The 23566-nt window shown below is 46.4% G+C and overlaps 1 protein-coding gene across 1 annotated transcript in view; it reads left to right on the forward strand.

The window, feature by feature from the left end:
* Positions 1-23566, forward strand: part of PCDH15 (protocadherin related 15) — a 2681631-nt gene that overhangs the window by 1413664 nt on the left and 1244401 nt on the right. Inside the window, exon 11 of the mRNA XM_069240977.1 lies at positions 3037-3243. Coding sequence (XP_069097078.1) covers positions 3037-3243 — 207 coding nt within the window. The remainder of the gene's footprint in view (positions 1-3036; positions 3244-23566) is intronic.

Consider the following 23566-nt stretch of genomic DNA (forward strand, 5'->3'; position numbering starts at 1 on the left):
TGATCAGTATCCTTTGGGTGATTTTTAAAATTCAGACACAAAGGAACTTGAATGTTGTTAAATCTGTGTTTCTATGATTGTTCTACTTAATGGGTTCTATTAATTGTTCATGAATTGTTCACGTAATTTCTTTTAAAACATAATTTGTTGCTTGGCTCTATGATCTGTATGTTCAGGAAATAATTCTAAAAAATTAATGCCCAAATTTAAAAGTGGAGCTGCATTCAAATGCAGTGCAATTTTTCTTGCACTCCTTTGCACCCCCCTACTGCCACCATGTGTGAGCTGTACTGAATATACTGTGCCTCATTTCCGGCAGGCTGTGCATCGATTTTCAGCACACAAGGAGTTTCCTGAAGAGATGAAGTCTTTTTGGCTCTGAGACTTCAGAAAACAGGAAGCAAGCTCAATCCTGTCCCTTAGAGAGCACTTCTCAGCAAAGTCAGAGGACAGCAGGGCAACAGTCCTCTCAGCAAAGCATTCCAGATGAGCCCTTTGGGCAGCTTGGCAGTTCCCCTCGAGAGGTTTCAGGTTCAGGTCCAGAAGTTCTGATTTGGTGCAGTCAGAATCCCAGTTTATACACCCAAAAATAATTTTGAAGTGGGGGAGACTCCAACAAGTGGTTTTGAAGTGCACCAAAGTGGGGTCTTTGGTTGGCAGTCAGGTTATCCCCTGTCCAAGCAAGGAACCTCACCCTAGTCAGGCTAAAGGAGAATCACTCTCAGTTAACCCCTGCTCACCCCCTTGGTAGCTTGGCACGAGCAGGCAGGTTTAACTTCAGAAGCAATGTGTAAAGTATTTGTACCAACACAAAGTAACACAGTGAAAACACAAAAAATTTACACAACACAGGTTTAGAAAAACAGGTAATATTTATCTAAACAAAACAAGACCAAACCAACACAAATCCAGTTTATCTACAGTATGACCAGTATCCTTTAGGTGATTTTTAAAATTCAGGTGTTAAAAATAGCTTCTAAAAATGGTGAAGTGCATCTTTTTTGCAGTCCCCCTAATGGGGGAATGCCCCCCTTGCATACATTATTCTGGTGCAGGCATAATGTGGAGCAAGAGGTTACTAAGTGGCACCATGCATGCATGGCACCACTTTGTAAATATGTTGTGGTGATTTTTGCCTTGTTGGGACACATTAGTGTTATTGGCCCTCTTAACTCTGGGCCCCAATCTAAATTATTACTTCTACCTGAGCTAGTTTTTAACTTTTGCACAACATTGAACATATAACCTTTTTTAGCACTTGCAATGAACACCTAGACAGTAATGTGTTAAACATATCTGATCTGCTTCAGTCAGCAAATTAATTTACTAAAAGGGAGATAATTTAAGAAGACAGAAGGTGTAGTTCAACATTACCGATTACTCATGGTGCTGTGTGCGAAACCTGTTCTGTGATAACATCTTGGTGAATAACAGATCTGTCAACCTATTTTTAAGACATTACACGGTCACTGAACATGTGCCAACTTTATAATTCTGTGAGTTAATGCATTATTTCTGGGCATCATAGCTTGGAAACCTGAAATGGTAACCACTTCTCTGAGCCCTATAATAAAACATGAGGACCAGTATTCCCACAGGGGATACCACCCTGCCCAATTATATATACTGAATCTGGTAACACTAAGGGGCATATTTATACCTTTTGGTGTGCAAAACTGCACTAACCCAGTTTTGCGCCAAAACGTTTAGCCCTGGCTTGCACCATTCCTGAGCACCATTTGGGTGCCATATTTATGGAATGGTGTAAGCCGGTAAAAAGGGTGGGCTAGTGTAAAAAAAAATATGATGTTAGCCGGGTGAGGCTGGTGGTATAGGAGAAGGGGGTTTTGCACTAAAGAATGACGTTAGGCTGGTTAGAGTGAAAAAAGGTGACTGTAACTAGCCTAGAGTCATTTTCTGATGCAAAACCACCCATACCACATGACTCCTGTCTTAGAAAAGACAGGAGTCATCCCCACCACGCCAATGGCCAGTACAGGGGACCAGTCTCCCCTGGGCATGGCCATTGCACCCTGTGTCATGCAGGAGGCCCCAAGTTGGGCCCCCAATGTCACATTAATTGTTTTTTTAAATACTTACCTATACTTACCCTACTTACCGGGAGGGGGGTCCCCCATCCTCTGGTGTCCCCCTGGTGTGGGTGGGGGTGTTCCTGGTGCTTGAGGAGGGCACCTGTGGACCCATTCCATGGTGTTTAACCATGGAAATGGATCCACAGGTCCCTTAACGCCTGGTCTGACCCAGGCATTAAATAATGTTGCAAGCAAGATTTGCACCATTATTTAGCCCCTCCCGTGAATCATTTTAGCATGGGGGATAAATATGTGGCTATGGGGTTAGCATGATTTTTTAGATGGGAACGCCTACTTTGCATCTCATTGATGCAAAGTAGGTTCACACATCTAAACAATGGTTCAAACTCCAATATTTGGACGTTAGACTGATCTAACGTCAAAATATAAATATATAGTTAGTTTTGTGCCGAATTTGTATTAAAAAATGATGCAAATTCAGCACAAATGGTGTATAAATATGCCCGCAAATGCGCACACAAATGGCTTCAAATGTGAACCTCATGCACTGTTGGACTCAGTAAATCTGAGTCCTGAATGATATTCCCCATTTCAGGGCTGAAAACTCATGCTGTATTGTAATTAGAGGATACAACACTTAATCATTATCTCAGGCTCTACTGTCTCCCTTTTAATTACCTGCATCTTGTAATGAGGACCCCTGTGTTTCTGACCCGTGTTCTATGAAGTGCACGTAGAGGACCTTATTTTGTGCATGCAGTGTAAACAGTGTGATTTCTTACAGGAGCCCAGCTCAACTCAGTGACTGTCCATGGCCACTGAACGAGTACATTATATGGCCTTTTCTGTTTAATTTAAGAAAGTAAACGTCAGGGATCATTTGACAATTTCTCAATCTTCTTGTCATTGCACTACTATGGAACTATAAAAAAGGCTGAGTTCCTTCCTGCTCTTAATGCACGCCTGCCTCTCTCTTGTCCAGGCAGAGCAAGACAACGGTCATCCTCTTCCAGCATTTGCCAATCTTCATATTGACATCCTTGACGAGAACAACCAAGCACCTTTCTTCACGGTAGATGGATATCAAGGCTTCATTTTGGAATCTTCTCCTGTGGGTACAACCATCTCTGCCAACCTGAATCTAACAGCTCCACTGAAAATCATAGCCTTAGACAACGACGTGGAAGAGGTGAGACTTCTTATCATGCTTTGAGATGTACCAGTTCACATTTTTTTCTTTTGAACTAATTGGTGAATGTAACATCTGTTAGGAAGTCGTTTTAGTAAGTCTATGTTATATTGTCCATCATTTGTCGAAGAAAATCTCAAATTTGAAAAAGAATTCTGTGCCATTCACGAAGCTATTTGGTAATTACTTTAGTGCACATGCCCCGTGCATTACAAATTTTGTGCCTGATTTAAAGCTTGTTGGTTGGAAACTCCGTTGCAGTCATGACGGATGACCTGTACATCTGTGTGTTAAGATGTAATGCACATGTAATAAGGCAAACAGATTATCCGTCACATTTGTCATGGATTACACGTCCTCCAAACTTTGTCAAGCCCTCGTTATTTAACAAGTCTGCATTTCTTCAGCTGACTGGAGACCTCTGCACATTGAATGCACATTATTCATATTTGGCTTTCTTCATTGTGATGCATAGGCACTTTAATGTCAATATGAAGGTTGACAGGGTGTCACTGTAATTTTTAAAAATAATTTTACTGCAGTGCACTGACGTAGCTCTCGATGTCACAGATAACAAATTAAGGGGGTCATTCTGACCCCCGCGGGTGGCGGTCGCCGCCCGCCTGGAGGGAGCCGCCATATGGCCGCTCCGCGGTCGAAAGACCGCTGAGGCCATTCTGGCTTTCCCGCTGGGCTGGCGGGCGACCGCCAGAAGGCCGCCCGCCAGCCCAGCGGGAAACCCCTCCCCACGAGGAAGCCGGCTCTGAATGGAGCCGGCGAAGTGGGTTTGTGCGACGGGTGCAGTGGCACCCGTCGCGTATTTCAGTGTCTGCAAAGCAGACACTGAAATACAAAGTGGGGCCCTCTTACGGGGGCCCCTGCAGTGCCCATGCCATTGGCATGGGCACTGCAGGGGCCCCCAGGGGCCCCACGACACCCCTCACTGCCATCCTGTTCCAGGATGGCGGTGAGGGGGTCGGAATCCCCCATGGCGGCGCTGCAAGCTGCGCCGCCATGGGGGATTCCCAGGGCAGCGGAAAACCGGCGGGAGACCGCCGGTTTTCCTCTTCTGACCGCGGCTGAACCGCCGCGGTCAGAATGCCCTGCGGGGCACCGCCAGCCTGTTGGCGGTGCTCCCGCATTCCCGGCCCCGGCGGTCCTTGACCGCCGGGGTCGGAATGACCCCCTAAATCAGTTACATGAATGAAGATGGCTTCGGGACTGTGAAAATAAATGTCAACCTACATCACGTTCAGAGGCTTGGGCCTCCATCTACGGTATAATAGGCTTGGCAGATGGTCACCAGTCACCTTTAGGTTTAGAAGTATAGTGCCTGGGCTTGGTTGAAGGACAGGCCATTCTTCCAATAAGGACAAGTGCATTTGGAATAGAACTCAAGGCTCCTTCCCCACTAGTCACTGGGAACGGCTGAAAGCTATGCTTGGCCACTTCTTGCGGGTGGGGTGTCAAGCACTGAGCCTGCACCCATCGCTTGCCAGCTAGTGTTAAATGGGGTTATGCACTAGCAACCTATTACATTCAGTGTGAGGTCAAGAACATGCATCAGAAAGTTATGGATGTGTTGCTCACTATAGATGGTAAAATTCAGTGTTTTATTTTAGGATTGCATTGTAGGCTTAGGCAACATTTTAATTTCAATTGATTTTAAGTAGAGTTTTCATATACAACAATACAGTAGGCCTACCCACATGCCAAATTGAACAATCTGCAATGAGTGGAATGGAACGAAGCTTCAACAACCTCCCCCCTCCCCTGGTGCCACCTCTGTGTTAGTGCAGGGAGCGAAATCAGGAGAGCCTTGGTATTTGATTCCCCTTGCCAATTAAGTAGCATCACCTGTTTGCCACCTGTAAAGAGATAGTAGGCTCAGGGTACTGAAGCTACCAGAGCAGGTGAGATCTCTGTTGGCTTGACTAAGGTACTCTAAGTACATAGTGGTGACTTTATCGGAGGCATCTTGAATAGCATATGTTATTTTGTTAATTGGCCAAGAGATGACATAGGCCCTCATTCTGACCTTGGCGGTCGGCGGAGAGGCGGCGGTCGGACCGCGAACAGACCGGCGGTATTAAAAATGGCATTCTGACCGCAGCGGTCACCGCCGCGACCGACCGCCACTTCCCCACTCCGACAGCCACGGCGGTCATGACCGACGGGCTGGAGTCTGCGCACTCCGGTCCGGCGGTCGACCCAAGACCGCCAACGGTATCATGACCCTGCTTACCGCCGCGGTTTCTGGCGTTCGGGAACCGCCATGCGAACCATGGCGGTAGGCACTATCGGGCCAGGGAATTCCTTCCCTGGCACTGATAGGGGTCTCCCCCACCCCCCACTGCCCCCCGAGTCCTCCCCCCACACCCTCCACCCCCCTGCCACCCCCAGAGGTGGTACGAACCCCCTCCCCACCCCCACCCCGACATGCACATACACGCACCCCGACATGCACACACCCCCAACATGCACATATACACACCCCTACACACACACATACACAACGGGGACACATACCCGCACACATACATGCCGACATGCGCACCCGCCGAACTACACACATCGCCCATAGGCACAGCAGCACTCCCCGCCCGCATGCACGCACTCACACACCCCCTCTACACACTCACACGCACACCCCCATGCACGCACACATCACACAACACCCCCCCACCCCCTCCCCTCACGGACGATCAACTTACCTTGTGCGTTGGTCCTCCGGGAGGCGACGGGAGCCATAGGGACGTGACCGCCAACAGAAGACCGCCAACAGAAGACCGCCACACAGAAATGTGGGTCGTAATTCTGGGAGCGGTGTTCTGCTGGCGTGGCGGTGGAGGTTGACCAGTCTCCACTTTCCCGCCGACCGCCAGTGTGGCTGCTGGCGGTATTCCGGCGGAACGCTCCCAGCGGTCGGAATACGCGCAGCGGCATACCGCCGCGGTCGGCGGTCTTTACCGCGGCGGTAACTCGGCGGTCTTGCGAAAAGACCGCCAAGGTCAGAATGAGGGCCATAGTCTCTGGAGCCATTTAAAGGTGTTCAAGATGGCCTATTTTTCTGCCAACAGGAGATGGCATATCCTCTTGCCCCTAGTGGAATATGAGTACTTCTGAGGTAGCCCCAAGAGGTTGGAGGTGTGGTCTTGGGCCAGGGGTTTTCCTTTAATGGTTGCAACTATTTCCAATACCTCCCACCAGATCTGATCCAAATTGGGGAAAGTCCACAGATTATGGTATAGAGTCCTCACGTCCCCACTTCCCCTCCAGCAGTCCCCAGATCTGGTATAATGCCATTGATACACAATCTTGTAGGATGATCCACAACCCATGGAATGCCTGGCGAAGTTGCTTGTGTGTGTGTGTATGGCTTGCCACTATTTATTGTCTAGTTAAGGGCATAGGTCTTCCTCCCACCTAGTCTTGTATGCAGGGCGCAGCTGATGCATGTTGAGGAGTAGTGTAGGGTATAATTACATGACTAGGTGGTGCTATGTGAAGAGGGTCTGTTAGTACTTCTCGAAGTCTGTGAGAGGCCTTGTACCTTCCACGTTTATCGGAGATTGCATAACCAAGTGTCTAATTTGCTAATAGTGGAATATCTCTTGTTCTGGGATGCAAAATGTGAGCTTGATATGTTTTAAGGACCCGATGCTACCTTTATGGAACATATCACATAGCTGATAACTGTCTTTATCTATCCACACTCAAATGTGAGGTTACTCTATGCCCTCAATGAAGTCCCTGTTCCCATGTATCAGGGTAAGTGGACATGGGTAGCTATTAATCCATTTGTTGCTAGGAAGGTAGTCCTACACCTCAAGGGTAGCCAGAGGGTCTGGGGAAATACAAAGATTACAACAGTTTTGTGATTGGGGCTGCCAAAGGATCTCTGCTAGTGGCTGAGCAGTCATATTCTGTTCAATAAAACAGCACAATTCTTTGTTTCCTCCTTTTAGCCACTCCCCACATATCTTATCTGTACTGCCAGGTAGTAAAATTGGGGTTTGAGGATTCCTAGCACTCCCCACTTCGGATGGAATGTACCTTTGTGTTACAGGAGTCGTGGGTGTTGATCTGCCCAAATGAAGGTTTTTCAAATGGCATATTGCTGATTAAGATCCAGCTTCAACAATGGAAGGGGAAGGGCCTGAAATATATTCTAGACTTAAGGAAGGGAAGTCATTTTGAAAGAGGTGATTCTCCCAAACCCTTAGAGTGCACAGAGGCACCAGGAAACAGTGAGGACTGTAAGGGTGTGGATAGGATGTCGAAAATTCACCCTCACACACTTGTTTAAGTCTGGGCTAAGGGTCTCCAAAGAACACTAAAAAGGGGTCTCCAGCTACAGTCTCTGGAGGAATGTCTCTTCCTAGAGGTTACCAATCCCACAAATTTTCCGAGGTTGATTTTAAGCTCTGCAAGAAAACTATGGGACATATTTATGAGCCCCTAGCGCCTCCTTGTGCCACATTTGTTGCATTTATTTTGACACAAATATGGCATTAAGGTGGCATTTCCCCTGTGATATATTTACAAAGTTGCGCAATGCTTACATTGCACCACTTTGTAAGCCCTCACGCCACATTATGCCTGCGCCAGGCATAATGTATGCAAGGGGTGTTCTGGTGCTGGGAGGGTCAAAAAAATGGAGTAAAGGAATCTATGAGTTTCCTTTGCGCCATTCTTATCAAAAAAATGTAATGCCTCCTAAACGCAGGCATTAAAAAGAGGCTCCCATTGATTACAATGGGGCTCTGGGTGCTTTGTAGGATTAGCGTAATAATTTGTGATGCACCGTAATATGAATACAGCACTACCATGGTGGTGTTAGGGGGGCAGTAAGGGATGCAAGAAAAGTGGTGCTGCACAATGTGCAGCTCCACTTTTCATAAATATGCCCCCTGTTTCTCCAGCAAAGGCAGAAGATGTCATATGGAGTGTACTGGGTCAGTCAAAGTGAGCAGAACATCGCCCACAGAAGCTGAAACCTTAAAGGTGTCTTGGTGGAATGGAACCTATTGGATTCCCCCATGTCTTGGATATTCTGACGAAGGGGCTCCAAATAGAGGGCAAAAGGCATGGGAGAGAGAGGAAAGTCCTGTATGGTTGTCCTTTGTATCATGATCTCCTGTGACCAGATCTCACCTACATGAACCCTGTCCTGGGAAAGGCATAGAGCTCATTGATCCATCCCTGTAATCACTCTTCAAATCACACCTCAAGCAGTGTATACCATAGTATGGACCAGTCAACCCGATCAAATGCCTCTCCACATCAAGGGATAGCAATACCTATTCCATGTGGATTTGAAGGGCTAATTTGATGCTATTACTCGTGGACCGGGTTAGGACAAAGCCTATTTGTTGCATGTATTAGGTTGGGCAAAAGAGTCTCCTGGCGTGTTGCTAGAATTTTGACCATACTTTTGGTATCCAAGTTCAATGATGATGTAGGACGATCGGTCTTACACTGTATTGGGTCTAATTCCTGCTTCACTGAGACAGAGATAGTAACTTCCACCATTGCTGAGGAGAGGCCATGAAATTAGATATTGGCCCTCATTCTGACCCTGGCGGTCTTTGACCGCCAGGGCGGAGGACCGCGGGAGCACCGCCGACAGGCCGGCGGTGCTCCAATGGGGATTCCGACCGCGGCGGTAAAGCCGCGGTCGGACCGGCACCACTGGCGGGGTCCCGCCAGTGTACCGCCGCCCCATTGAATCCTCCGCGGCGGCGCAGCTTGCTGCACCGCCGCGGGGATTCCGACCCCCCCTACCGCCATCCAGATCCCGGCGGTCGGACCGCCGGGATCCGGATGGCGGTAGGGGGGTCGCGGGGCCCCTGGGGGCCCCTGCAGTGCCCATGCCACTGGCATGGGCATTGCAGGGGCCCCCGTAAGAGGGCCCCTACAAGTATTTCACTGTCTGCTGTGCAGACAGTGAAATACGCGACGGGTGCAACTGCACCCGTCGCACAGCTTCCACTCCGCCGGCTCGATTCCGAGCCGGCTTCATCGTGGAAGCCTCTTTCCCGCTGGGCTGGCGGGCGGTCTGAAGGCGACCGCCCGCCAGCCCAGCGGGAAAGTCAGAATTACCGCCGCGGTCTTTCGACCGCGAAACGGTAATCTGACGGCGGGACTTTGGCGGGCGGCCTCCGCCGCCCGCCAAGGTCAGAATGAGGGCCATAGTGTTGTAAAACTCAGGCAGAAGTGGGGCATTCTAATGTGTTTGGCATATTTATAGAAAGCCTTGGTGAGAATATTAGGTACCAGAGGCTTGCCACTTTTGAGATGTTATATATCATGCAAGACCTCATCTTGTGTGATAGGTGTGTCCAGGGCAGTAATGTCATCATGGGACAGGTGGTGGTGAAGGGAGCCCATGCAGGAATGCTGGCTGCTAGGAACCCTTCTCTTAGGCATCTGCTAAATAGAGGGTGATGTAGTGTTCATGAAAGGCCACATCCTTCTGAGCCTCTGTGGTGCAAAATTACCTGTGCTAAGTACTTGACCTCCTTGATATATCCCTTGAAGCATTGCATGAAAAGCTTGCTGACCAGGAGGGAACCAGCATTTCCACCCCCTTTGTAAAATGAGAAGTGGGTTATCATTTCCTCATGGAATATTACCACTAACTCATCAGAGTAAAGCCCTGAGTAGATTGCAACAAACAGAAAGAACCAACGTCCAACAAAGCAAGACAGAGGGGACTGACAGAGATCAAGCATCTTGTGCACTTTCACCCCACAAGAGTAAGTAACAACAATAGTCCTCAAGGGGTTGAAAGCCCAGTGTTTACATCTCACCACCACTCTACAGGATCCACCCTCTCCCAAATGCTGGATAGGAGATGGACATCTGGGCAGGTTCATCAAGCCACAGTTTGCCCATCAGTCATTGGCACTCCTTTGAGACCTGTAGCATTTCAATTGCATCTCCAATGAAGGCGAGTTTCAGGGGCTCCCCAGTTTCTAGTTATAACTGCAGTATGAGTGTTTTTTAATCCATCTCCTTGACATCTGGATTCCTGCCCCTGCTCCTCCTGCTAACGGTGGTCCACCCCGCAGGCCGCACCCACTCCTCGGCTACCCCTGAGGTCACTGAGGAGGCCTCTGGGAATGAAGGCCATGGAGTCTTCTAGGCACCTCCAGTGATGTGAGGGAGCAAGTCTTGCCTTCCCATTGGAAGATAAGGCAGAAGGGGTGCCCCCATTGATATATAATTCATCTCGATCTCAGAAGGTCTGTTATGGTTTTAAAAGATGTGCGTTTTTCCTGGGTAAGTTGGGACAAATATTGGTAGATTGAGAATGAGGTGCCCTTGACGAACCGGTCCGGGTCTTAGCCACAACATCCTCTTTGTCCTTCAAGAAGTGTGTTCTCATGAGTGCATCTGGGGGAGCGTCCTTCATTGGTGTGGCCATTGAGACTCTGTGTGTTCTTTCTGGGTGGGGGTGCAGGCAACTTGGGTTCTTTAATTTTGTCACAAAGAAGATCTGAACATAGGAAGTTTGGTCCTGAGGGTGGGCCTCTGGGAGGACCCCTTTGAGTGGGACATTGTTCCACCTTCATCCATTTTCAAGATCTTCTCACTTGTCCTAAAGTTGATCATATTTCTGTTCCAGTTTCAACTTCCATTATTGGAGTTTGACACAGTCATCTACCAGATCATTGAGGTCCTTCTCAACATCCTCAACCCTTGATCTCCACTCTGTCACCTCTCTGTGTACCTCTTGAAGGTCACCATGTAAGTTAGATTTGATAGTGAGGATCTCCTCCCATGGCCATCCTGATGAGTGAGACATTGTTCCACCTTTATCCATTGTCAAGATCTTCTCACTTGTCCTAAAGTTGATCATATTGCTTTTCCAGTACCAACACCCATTATTGGAGTTTGTCACAGTCCCCTACCTGCAAATTGAGGTCCTTCTCGACATGCTCAACCCTTGATCTCCGCTCTGTCACCTCTCTGTGTACCTCCTGAAGGCCATAATGTAAGTCAGATTTGATAGTGAGGATCTCCGCCCATAGACACCTTGTTCCCCTGCATCTGGGTCGTGGGTGTCTACCTTGCCAGAGGATCTGGCTACAAATCAGTTCTTGTGGGCATGGTGAGCTGAAGCCCGCTAAAGTCTAGTTTTGATAGAGCTATCCCTCATGCTTCATGCTCCCATCATAGTTCAGCATGGATAGGACATTCCTCAAGGAACAATAGAGGCTTGGGTACTTGAGGGCCCCATTTCCTAGGCCCCAAGCAGCAAGTGAGACAACTGCTCACATGAGATAGGTGTTTTTTTGGGAGCACAGTGGGCCCAGCAGATCGAGAATGTTTGCGGACAGCAGTTTCGCCCAGAGCTAGTCAGTCTCAGGAAAGCACAGGGTACGGGCCCAACACCACAGTCCAAAAAGGTCAGTGACCACATTCTGGGACCTCCCTCACCTGGCCGTTAGCGGGTCTGCTGCACCCAGGCATTCAAGGCCTGTCACCTCAAGGTGCCCAGCTGACACTTGTAGTCTGATGCTCCTTGAGCCTTCACATGACCACAACCGTGCTGAAAGAAGAAGATGGGCCCTGAAGCACCAGGTCCAATTAGCCTCCCCCACACCACCCAGTGGACACTCAACTGCCTACATATGTCACCTACTGGGCTTTCACTGCTTTCACTGACTCTCAGGGATGATCCAGGTGGATGAATCCCCCCTCTGCTGCCATCCAGTATGCTGTACGGTCAAAACAGGTCCCACCAACATCTCTCAGCTCTGATTTCCCCACTGCCTAGAAGACAGACCTCACAACCACAGTGTTGCCAAAACAAGCCCTCCAGTAACAGCAGCCCAGTGATGTCCCCTGCAGGATAGAGTCTGACCCCAGCCCAGCATCCTCTGGCCAGCTCTACTCAGGCTCAGCATCACTGCCAGAAGGGGGTCAGGCCCACGACTGCTCAGGTCCCACTGTACCATTCGAATCAGCCACTCTACCCCACCTAGCTCCCCTCACAAGACACCCTAGGTCCACAAAGTCAACCTGTCTCAACTGTGCCAGGTCGATAGGGTTGGCCAAGGCTGCTCCTCTATGTCACTTCTCCCAGCAGTCAAAGCTCAACTAAGCTCCCAGATACTGTCAGCTGTGAATGTGTGGCCCAATCTCTCCTCGCAGTGGGCCCTGGTGCAGGAGGATGGGGGTGAATAAGAATCCTGGTCAGAGCTGTGGAATGAGGTGGCCACAATGTTCCGTGCATGGTCATGCCCCCCAGGTAAAAAATGAGGGGAATATACACAATATCTGTAGCCCCGTCTAAATGTTTGGCTGTTTAAGGCATGTCCTTATGCCCCTGTTAGTGATTGATGCTATAAATGTGATTATAAGTGGAATATAACCATCACAGTAATCCATGTACCAATGTGGCGCCCATAGCTATGCATTTTCATCATTTAGCTCTCTAGGATTGTAGTGGAGCTTGTGTTCTGAATGTAAGATAGTTCAACTATAGCCACATTTATAATCAATAAAAGCTCACAAATTAGCATTCATGCCCATTAATGAGAGTCTTAGTTTGGATAAAAACACTTAGGCCCATATTTATACTTTTTTAGCACCGCATTTGCGTCATTTTTTTATGCAAAAGCGGCGCACACTTGCAAAATACAATAGTATTTCATACGTTTGCGCCATTTTTGCGTAAAAAAGTGGCATAAATGCAGCGATAAAAAAGTATAAATATGGGCCTTAATCCTGTGTGTGTATGATTGAATGTGTGTGTGTGAGTGTCGCATTGCTTGTGCATACTGTGTGTGCAATTTTCCATGAGTGTTCCTAAGCATGATTGTGCTGAAGAGAATGTTTTCCACTTTTAAAATTGTTCCTCTTAAATGTAAATGTAGGTCTTCAACTCTTAAGTGAGTCATAAATAATTATTGAGGCCATTTCAATAAGCAATTTCTGTTTAACATATTGAGGAGACTGCAGATGTAAGATAATTAGAAAAATAGTAAATGTGACAAAATGGATTATTATTTTGAATGGGCGATCACCCACTCATGGAATAATAATACTAACTAGTTAAGGTGAACCCTTGACTAAATTAATGTTAGCTCAGCCCCCAATAGTTATGGCACTGAACAGACAGGCTTATTTTCGGGAAATGTGTAAAGTATTTATACAGTACCAAAACAGTAAAAATTCAAAACACCAAACAATAAAAATCTCAAACCAAATTAGAAAAATAGAACAATTGTTTACAAATCGAATGACACCAAAATGAGAAAAATCCAAAGAGGGGAACCAGAGATTTTATTTTTGTAAGTTTTAAGTAAAAATAGCACAAAAATCATTAAGTGCCACTGAGAGTCTATGAAAGCAGCAGATGAGGACCTAGACACAATTTCAGGCCAGCTACAATGGAGCACAGGTTGGATACCCTGGCAAGTTAGTCCTGTCAAACATTTTATATTCTGACTGAGGACCTCATTAAGTGTTTCGGTCTGAGGATCACCACACTCACAGTGATGGTAGGACCGCCATACTCCGGCAGTCTGATCACCCAATTACAACTCTGGTGGGTGGACTGCCATCCCTACCGGGATCATGGTTCCTAATGGCATGACGGTGGTGAGAGTTGCACTCAGCCAGGGCGTGCTGAACTCAACGCCACCTGGCTGATTACAACTCCCCTCCCTGCCAGCCTTTCCATGACGGTTTCACCGACATGAAAAGGCTGATGGTGAGGGTATGCTGGGGGACGCAGAGGGGCCCTTTGACTGCCCATGCTCATGACATGGACAGTGCAGGAGACACCCTGCCCAGTACCTTCGGAAAGCGCACTGTCTGCTTTGCAGATAGGGCACATTCCTAGGGTGCTGGTCGGCCCCCTCAGTGCTGCGAGATAGCACTGTTCCTGCCGGTCTGACCAGTGGGAATTCTCTATTACAATGTTCCTGCTGGTCAGATTTGTGGGAGCATTTTAATAGGGAAGTGAGGGATGCCACCGCCATGGCATTGGCATCCTCCCAGCAAGTTTGTAGTCCCACGGTGGGACCGTCAAACTAGTAATGATGCCATTAGTCTTTTTATTGGAACAAAACAATTCTCCACTAAACAAACCTTACGTGATATCTGATGAAGTTGCATCAAAATTGGACACCTTTGCTGTGAGGTTCCCCTAAAAGCTATAGCGGTCTTGAAAAGTCAAAATATCTTCTAAGTCCCAACTTTTCAAAGTTCCTGGAGCAGCTCATCTAGGTCACTTTTAAGATTCTAGGACCTCAGCAACAGCACTTAGAGGCCAGGGCTCACTTCGGCAGAGGCCACCAGTAAGGTCCAGTTCAGATCCAGTGGTCAACTGGTCACTTCATAAAAAAGGCCTCTTGCCTGAAGAAAATACATGTTGTGTTCCTGTAACCACACAGAAGGTCAGCCAACAGAACCATTGAGTCTATTTCTTTGTCCTGGGTACAAGAGAAAGTAAGTCCAGTCTTTCAGGGTTCCTCCTTGGTCTCAGGCAGCAGGTCCAGTCCTATTATATTTGAAAGATTTAAAGTTGGCTATAGCCAGTAGGTGAGGATGACTCCAGGACTTTACCTAACCAATGTAGAAAGAAATCTGGGGAATGACTTACCCACCTTTTCAGCAGTTCATGTTTGCCTTGCTGCAGACAATCCAAGGGAGTGCACCAGTTTCCTAAAATCCAAGATGGGGGAACCCTTGATTCCTTGTATAGAGTTATTGCACCCACCCAGATTTCTGGCCAGGGACAACTCCAAACCAGTTTTGGGTGTAGTTTCCCTCCCATTGGGTTTGTAGCCATCCTCGCTTGTGATGGCCTTGGGGACAAAGGCTCTCACTTCTTCAGGTCTATCCTTTACACTAGTGCTTCCCAACCTTTTCACTTCAGTAGACCCCCACTTTATAATTACTGGAACCCGGGGACCCCCAATGAATCTTTATTGGAATCCAGGGACTCCCCACTGAGTCATTACTGAAACCTGGGGACCTAATCTGTTAGTATTATTTAATTTTCAAAGCAGTCACGGACCCCCTGAGAAGGCTTCATGGACACCCAGGGGTCCCCGGACCACAGGTTGGGAACACCTGCTTTAACCTAAACTATGATTTCCCTTACCTCTATCCCTTTTAAGTTAATGAACTACCGAGGTCAACCCTATGCCTCCTTCCTCGGCTGAAAGTGACTAAATACCCCACCCACTCCATTAAATCACCAGACATAAGCCAATCTTTTGCTCCGGGAGCTGTTTTCACACCTCATTAAAGTCAAGAACTTGTTGGGCCCCTGCAGGCAGACTAATGCAAATTAGCCTCCAATAGAAGGTTAGTTTCTAAAAGTTACTTTTCCTACATTTACATTAAAAAGCTAACCTCTCCAATTAATTGTACTTTTAACAAATATGAAATATAGGCCCTCATCACGACTTCAGCGGTCTTTTGCAAAGACCGCCGAAGCTGCGGGCACCGAAATAGCACCAGTGCTTGCGGTCTGAAGATCGCCCTAATATGACTGATCTCTGACTTCTGCCCCAAATCGGGTGGAATTCTGAGACCAGTTGTGCTGGCGGTGCAGAGGCGGTACTGCCATGCCAAATAAGAGACCGCACACCGTATTACAACCCATAATACAGTGTGGCGGTGTCCAGATGCCGAGGCGCTGCCACAGGTGGGAGCGCCAGGACCTGTCTCCTTCCGGACGAGCTCCTTGACAAATTAGGTAAGTGTCTCATCTGCCAGGGGAGGGTGTGTGTGTGTGTGTGCGCGTGTGTGAGTGTGTGTGAATGTTGTGAATGAGGGGGAGGAGGGAGTGTTTATGGGTGCATGTCTGTGTGTGTGAGTGATTGTGTGTGGACTGGTAGGAGGGGTGAGTGTTTGTGTGAGTGGATGGGAAGGGCGGGTGAGTGCCTGTATGCGGTGCGGGGTGTGTGTGTATGAATTTATGTATGCGCATGGGGAGGGGGAAGGGGGAGTGAATGTGTGTGTGAGTGTAGTGCAGGGGTGTCTGTGTGTGAATGTATGTAGGCGCATGAGGGAGGGGTAAGTGAATGTGTGCATGAGTGCGGTGCAGGAAGGTGTGTAAATGTATGTATGCCCATGAGGAGGGGGAGTGAATGGGGGCATGAGTGTGGTGTTTGTGTTTGTCAGTGTGAATGGGTATGTCGGGTTTGTGTGGGTGAATGGGGGTGTGTTTGTGTGTAGAAGTGTGTGAGTGCATGTGTCCGGGTATGTGGACTTGTGGGTAAGTGTATCCTGGTGACAGGAATGCTTATTCCTGTCACCAGGGTGCAAGACCCCACCTTTTTTTGGTGGTCTGACTGCCAGAAAAATGCTGGCGGTATCCTGCCTCAAAATAGCACTAGCGGTATCATGCTATCCGTGGTGCTGGAGGTGCTCACTTCCATCCTGGCGGAACACGGTAATGTGGCAGGACGGGTGGAGGCTCAGCGATTTGGCTTTGGCCAAACCACCAAACTCCTAATTTGGCGGTATTCACCACCGGCCCATTGGCGGTGACACCGCCACAGCGGCCCTGGCGGTATTCAGATCGCTAAGGTCTTGATGAGGTCCATAGTCCTTTAAAGAATATTTTAGCTATTTCCTGTCAATAAATAATCTTCACTTTCACATTTTCTAGGATCCAGCTGCGGTCCTGCTAGAGAAAATATATTTTGAAGTCTAGTTACTGAAGGAACATATCAACTTTAATTTCACACAATTTTTACTTTTAGGGCTGATTTAGGATTTCTGTATTAATATTTATAAGCAGGGTTTTTGCCTTTCAAAAAGGGTTATTTCGAAGGGTTTAATACCAGGTTTTAGGGTCCTTGTGTCAGGCTGAAGCCATGTACTACAGGCCCACTGCATGACTGGTAGAATGGGTGCCACAGTCCACAGGTGTCATGTAACTTCCAGGCCCTGGGTACACTTTCTACACCAAACGCTGCAGACCTATGGCAAATATATGTCAATACAAGAATACGCCAATTCAACCATGCTTAAAGAGGGACCAAAGGCACTTTACTCCTGTTTAGCAGGGGTACAGTGCACAGAGTTTAAAGAAAACAAAAAGAATAGGGTCTAGAAAAAGGCGAAAAATCCGGAGCGACTATGGAGAAAATGCAGGTTTGCTTTTGCGGACAAGAGAATTCTGCGGCAATATGGAAGGTGTATTACATAGTAGGGTTTTATCTTGCTAGCTGAAACATAAACGAGAAGGCCTATTGAAATAATTGTATTGCCTTGCGTCATTCTGGGACAAAACATTATCCAAATGTGGCCTTGATTATCTTGCATATATATACGAAATAAATTATGAGAAGTAGTCATTTGTATCATAACAAAAATTATACTGGCAAAGAGAGAGTATTTGAAATATGCAGCGCTGGTTGAAAATTAAACAGTTATGCTGTTTTCAAATTTAAATGTCTGCCCATCCACACAAACCAAATCATTACAGGAGTTGGCACATCAAAATAATCTCTAATAAACTGGGTTGCATTTGATTGCAGATGTTTATTGTGGAATAAAATGCTGTTTTTAGTGTTGATAGGCATAAGCCATAGTTAATCCACGAAACGCCTGTAAAATTATTCTTTTTTATTTTAAAATGCATCAAAATAAATAAAATGTAGTACTAAACATATTTAGAATTTGAAAAAATGCAATTTAGACAACCAAGTGTATGTTTTTATAAATTAATACATTACTTTTCAAAAGTGGCACATTTTAAATTTCTGATATGTTTCAGCAAATACAAAGAAATACCAAGGACATATTTGAAAAATATATTAAATTTGTATTATTTTTGGGATGAGAGTGCAAACAATCGATGCAATCTAACAAAGCACATCATTTAGAAAAAGGTATTGATACATGCAGAGTACTGCTATGGTTTCATTTACCAGCCTTCTGAAAATATATGATCCATTTGATCGAAATTTAATCTAAGGGTGTGCAAAATGTGTGGTATAGCCCTTTGCATATTTACACAGAATTTATATGAAATGCAAATCTGGCATCTAGGGGCCAGATGTAGCAAAAAGCAAAATTGCGACTTGCAATTTGCGAGTCCATCCGACTCGCAAATTGCAAGTCGCAATTTGCTATGCAGTACGGTGTCTCAGACACCAACTGCGACTCGCAATGGGGTCGCAATGACCCACCTCATGAATATTCATGAGGTGGGTCGCAAATTGCGGCCCCATTGCGAGTATAGGCACTCGCTAACTTGGAGGCCTGCTGACGTCAGCAGACCTCCATGTTCGCGACAGGCTTTTAAATAAAGCAGTTTTTTTTTTTTAAGTGTAGCCCGTTTTCCTGACAGGAAAACGAGCTGCACTGCAAAAAAAAGAAACCTTTTGTTTCGGTATTTTTTCAGGGCAGGGAGTGGTCCCTTGGACCACTCCCTGCCCTGAAAAAATATTTTGGGGTCCAGTCACAAACTGGAAGGGGTCCCATGGGGACCCCTTCCAATTTGCGAGTGGGTTACCATCCACTTGAAGTGGATGGTAACTGCGATGCCATTTGCGACCGCATACGCGGTTGCAAATGGTATTGCATCCCACTGCGAGTCGCAAATAGGAAGGGAACACCCCTTCCTATTTGCGAGTCGGAAATGCATTTTGCGAGTCGGTTCCGAAATTTTGCCGTTTGCGAGTCGCAAACAGTTTCCTACATCTGGCCCCTAGTGTTATATTTTACTGCAAAATGCAAAAATAGTGAAAGAAGAACTTGATTGCCATGGACAACAAGCACAGTTCAAACTTACTTTTATTTAAACTTGTAATCGAGGTGTATTTATTGGACTTGATAACTTTGAACTCGGAGGAATAAGATTTCATATGCTGCAATACATATTATATCATTTACAGGGCTGTCCATAATAAGGCCCCAGTGTTTTTCACATTTTACTCTGGATTAAGATACATTATCTGTCCGGCTGCTGACGAAGGGCAACAGCACCTAATAAACAGATAAGCCTTTGCTGAGTGCTGTTCTCCTGATCCGATGTGGCATCGATAATGTTCTTGTTGAAGTACAAGGACCTTTAAACTTCAGCTTTGCGGTTTGTGAAACTGGCATTCTTTAAAAAATTCTAAAGTTGTGTAGTCCAGAACTTTGTATCTTTGCCTACAGCTAATAATGGACAGAAGACTGACCACGCAATGGAATCCATCTAATGATGTGTCCTGCAAACCAACTTCCCAGCTATATATCCTTTGCTACAATTTTATTGGTCAGAAGCCATGAGTTGCTTTGACCTAGAGTAACGCTTCCTCACTTCACACATCAACGGTCCAATCTTTCTGTTTGTATCAGTAATTTGACAGGCTGCATGTACAGCGTCTGCTGCACATCAGGGCTGTCTGAATTCACAGTAGGTGAATCACTCGGTCCAACACTACCTGCCTCGAAACTATGAGAAGGAAACAAATGAAACTATCTACTGAAACCCTCTCGGTCAAGAACCTCAAGTTTGATGTGAAGGAATCAAGAGTCATAAGTATCAGTGGTTGTATGTTTGGCTTTGTGCCTGATCCTAAAGTTACCACAGTAGGAATCCTGTGCATACACAGTTGGGAGCTCTATTCAATGGTATATCTGTTTTTTATGGGAAAGTGAGAAAAAAGGGTGATCTAATGAATGTTCCCACCTTAGTGCCATTTTATAGATATGTTCTATTCAAAAGAGAATTTGCAGGAAAAACCATGACATGTGATCTCCTAATCACAACAGCATAACAGCTGCTACTCACAGTGACACCATGTTGGGGGTGCCATGGTGGGCTGTTGCCCTCATGGAGGGGTGTATCTTAAGGTGAAAAATAAATGGTTAGAAAATGATCCCGTTGGAGTGATATGTGTTGCTAATTAAATGGAATCAGCAAAAAGGAAAAGCGGTGAATTAAAATACTAAAACTGCTTCCTCATGGAGCCCAGATACTATTTTTGTCCTCAGTGGGTGTCATTTAAGGAAGCATGTGACTCTTGGGTGGGTGAGAACATTAATCTTTTAAAACGTAGTCAATATGTTTTTTAAAGATAGGTTTTATTGACATTTATAAAACAACAAACACCAAAAAAGTACATGAATGTGATACACAGCCATGTGAAGTGACTCCTATCTTGTTCTAATGGGAAGCAGGAGTTAGCTTAGCCTTCTGGCTTGTAGACTCGTGCCCCCATCACCCAGTGACTTTTACCCTAATTAGTTTGCTCTGTTTCAGCACAATTATTTAATTATATATTTTAAGATGGCTGCATTGTTTCTAGTTAGGCCAGTGCTTTAGTTTCATGTTATCAGTGTCAAAGTGCTAAGGCGTCACTATCAAGTGACAAATATAAATAAACTATAAGTATTCACATTAGGTACTTTCCCTATTTAGGTTTTAGATGGAATTGTTTATATAAATTGCTGCCCCAAGCATGTCTTCTTGTCTATTGTTTGGGAACATACCTACTTCAGCGGTCTGATTAGATTGGTATAAATAAATCTCACAGAGGCAGAGGGATTCTGGCCTGATGTGATCGCTGCTATCGATGCTGCTCATCGCCTTGACACTAACCCAGTCTTCGTGTCCCCACAGAGTCTCATCTAGAGACCTCATTCCAAGGTAACGAGGGTTGGGGGTCTCTTCTCAGGGACACCTCATTGGCAGATTAGGTTTATCACACCTAGCTTTCATTAGGTTAGGGGCTAGGTTCATTGTGCTAGGGTATTAGTACATATTTCATATCTCATGTGATTTCATACCATGCAAGATGGTGGGGGTCTTTGTACTAATGACTCTCATTTTCACAGTTCTGTTTCTTGAACTTCATTATCCTAATCATTGCAGCCCATGCAATTTATCGTAGATTGCAGTATTGTTAATAAAAACCTATTAAGACTTTTACTACATCTCTTTCATTGCCTGTGTTTGATTGAGACATGTTGTTAATGTGAGAAAGGGGTAATCTCCGTTTACCCATGACACTCCCTGAGATGTTGCACTCTTGAGTCCAATCGCAAAGGCTGCACAAATCACCTTTTGCTATTTGGGTTTTTGGTGAGGTGCTGCTTATGATCCGGGAGGGTTTGGAAGACAGTTGTGACTTGTTGTAGGTCTGGCATAGTCACCTACAAACATAAGTACTGTCTTCCTTACACCAGCCATCTTGCCTAGAGCAAGAGTCAAACTAGAGCACATGCATGGTCAAATGATTTTTCACATTCTTCTTGCTCCCAGTGCACTTCTTCCCAACAAAGGGACTCTTGCCTCAATTCTTGAGAAGGTAAAACTTCAGAGGCAAATTTCTGAGATTGTATCCGACCTGCCCTCCATTGGTCTGAACATTTGGATTTAACCCAGTCTAGCTCAACCAGGCACTCTATGTTTTAATGCACCACATTTCAGTTTATTCTTTAAAAGTTCTTATCTCGATTTCTACTTATTGGAATTTTGCTGTTTTTATCTTGTTTTGCTCATAAAAATCTAAACTATTTCTCAAATCTGGTGTGAAGTCTTTTTGGTGTTTTTTTCACTGTATTACTGGCGAAAGTGCTATGCGGATACAATACCTCTTAAGCTAAGCCTGACTGCTCTGTGCCAAACTACTAGAGGGCGAGCACAGGTTAATTTGTGGTGTGTACATGACTTAGCCGGATTAGGACTGTGGTTTCTGCTTGGACAGGGTGCATACCTCCACCAACCAGAAACCCAATTTCCAGCACTCATCAACAATCACTTCCAAGTACATGCATTTGTGAATAGTAAAAATCTATGAGCAGAATGGCAAAAAATTAAATGACCAAAGTGTCATATATTAATACATATTGGGCCTGATTCAGACCCTGGCGGCCGGTGACCGCCAGGGTCACCGGCCACGGGAGCACCGCCGACAGACCGGCGGTGCTCCAAAGGGCATTCTGACCGCGGCGGTTCTGCCGCGGCCAGAAAGGGTAAACCGGCGGTCTCCCGCCGGTTTACCGCTGCCCTTGGAATCCCCCATGGCGGCGCAGCTTGCTGCGCCGCCATGGAGGATTCTGACACCCCCTACCGCCATCCTGTTCCTGGGGGTTTGCCCGCCAGGAACAGGATGGTGGTAGGGGGTGCCGCGGGGCCCCTGGGGGCCCCTGCTGTGCCCATGCCAATGGCATGGGCACGGCAGGGGCCCCCGTAAGAGGGCCCCACTGTGTATTTCAGTGTCTGCCTAGCAGACACTGAAATACGCGACGGGTGCAAACTGCACCCATCGCACATTCCCGCTCCGCCGGCTCCATTCGGAGCCGGCTTCCTCGTGGGGAGGGGTTTCCCGCTGGGCTGGCGGGCGGCCTTCTGGCGGTCGCCCGCCAGCCCAGCGGGAAAGCCAGAATGGCCTCCGCGGTCTTTCGACCGCGGAGCGGCCATATGGCGGTTCCCTCCAGGCGGGCGGCGACCGCCGCCCGCCGGGGTCAAAATGACCCCCATTGTGTCCCAAAACGTAGGGCCAGATGTATCAATTTAAGGAACCGTTAAAATAGCGATTCCCTAAATAGGTAGTGGCAAATAGGTAATATATAATTGCGATTACCTATGCACATGTATCATGTATTTCCTAAATTTCCTAAATGCGAACTGGGCATTTAGGAAAGGCAATTCCCACAAATTCAAATTTGGTGGTAACCATGTGCAAGTTTTAAAAATGCATTAAAACGCATTTTTAAATCTGCTATGGAGTGCACACATGTGCCTAGGCCATGTGTGCACTTTACATGTACACAATTTCTTTTGGGGTGCATCAAAGGGGGCCTTAGGCCCCCGGCACCCTTAGATTTGCATTACCTAAGTTGCAGATTCCTAAAAGGAATTCTCAAATTAGGAAATGCAAAACCATATAGAGTCCCATTCCTTAATAGCGATTGCAAATTTTAATTAATCACTGTTAGGTTTTCACTATTTTCTAACATCCCATTTTGCATTTCTCAAATATCGATTTCTTGAAATTTGCTATTTAAGAAATGCAAAACGAGTTTTTGATACATCTGGCCCTAAGTGACTTAAATATTTCATGTTTTCAAGCAGCCCATAGTAAGTGGTTAACTTGTGTTTGCACTTTAAGCACACATAAAGTTACCAGATCACAAAACACCAGCTGGAACACTGTGCTCCATTACTCACATTTCTTTGTAGCAATCACTGTTTTTAGCTGTGTTGGTCCACCTGATTCCATTGAAATTGTTCAGTATTATATTATGATTGCATTTATAGATCACTTAGTACCCCTGACAAGAAACTGAAGCACTTTATGGTGAGCACAATGCTGTGCACCCAAGGAAATCTTTCCACCACTTT

This window comes from Pleurodeles waltl, chromosome 6 (genome assembly GCF_031143425.1).
Source record: "Pleurodeles waltl isolate 20211129_DDA chromosome 6, aPleWal1.hap1.20221129, whole genome shotgun sequence".
NCBI classification, from domain to species: Eukaryota; Metazoa; Chordata; class Amphibia; order Caudata; family Salamandridae; genus Pleurodeles; species Pleurodeles waltl.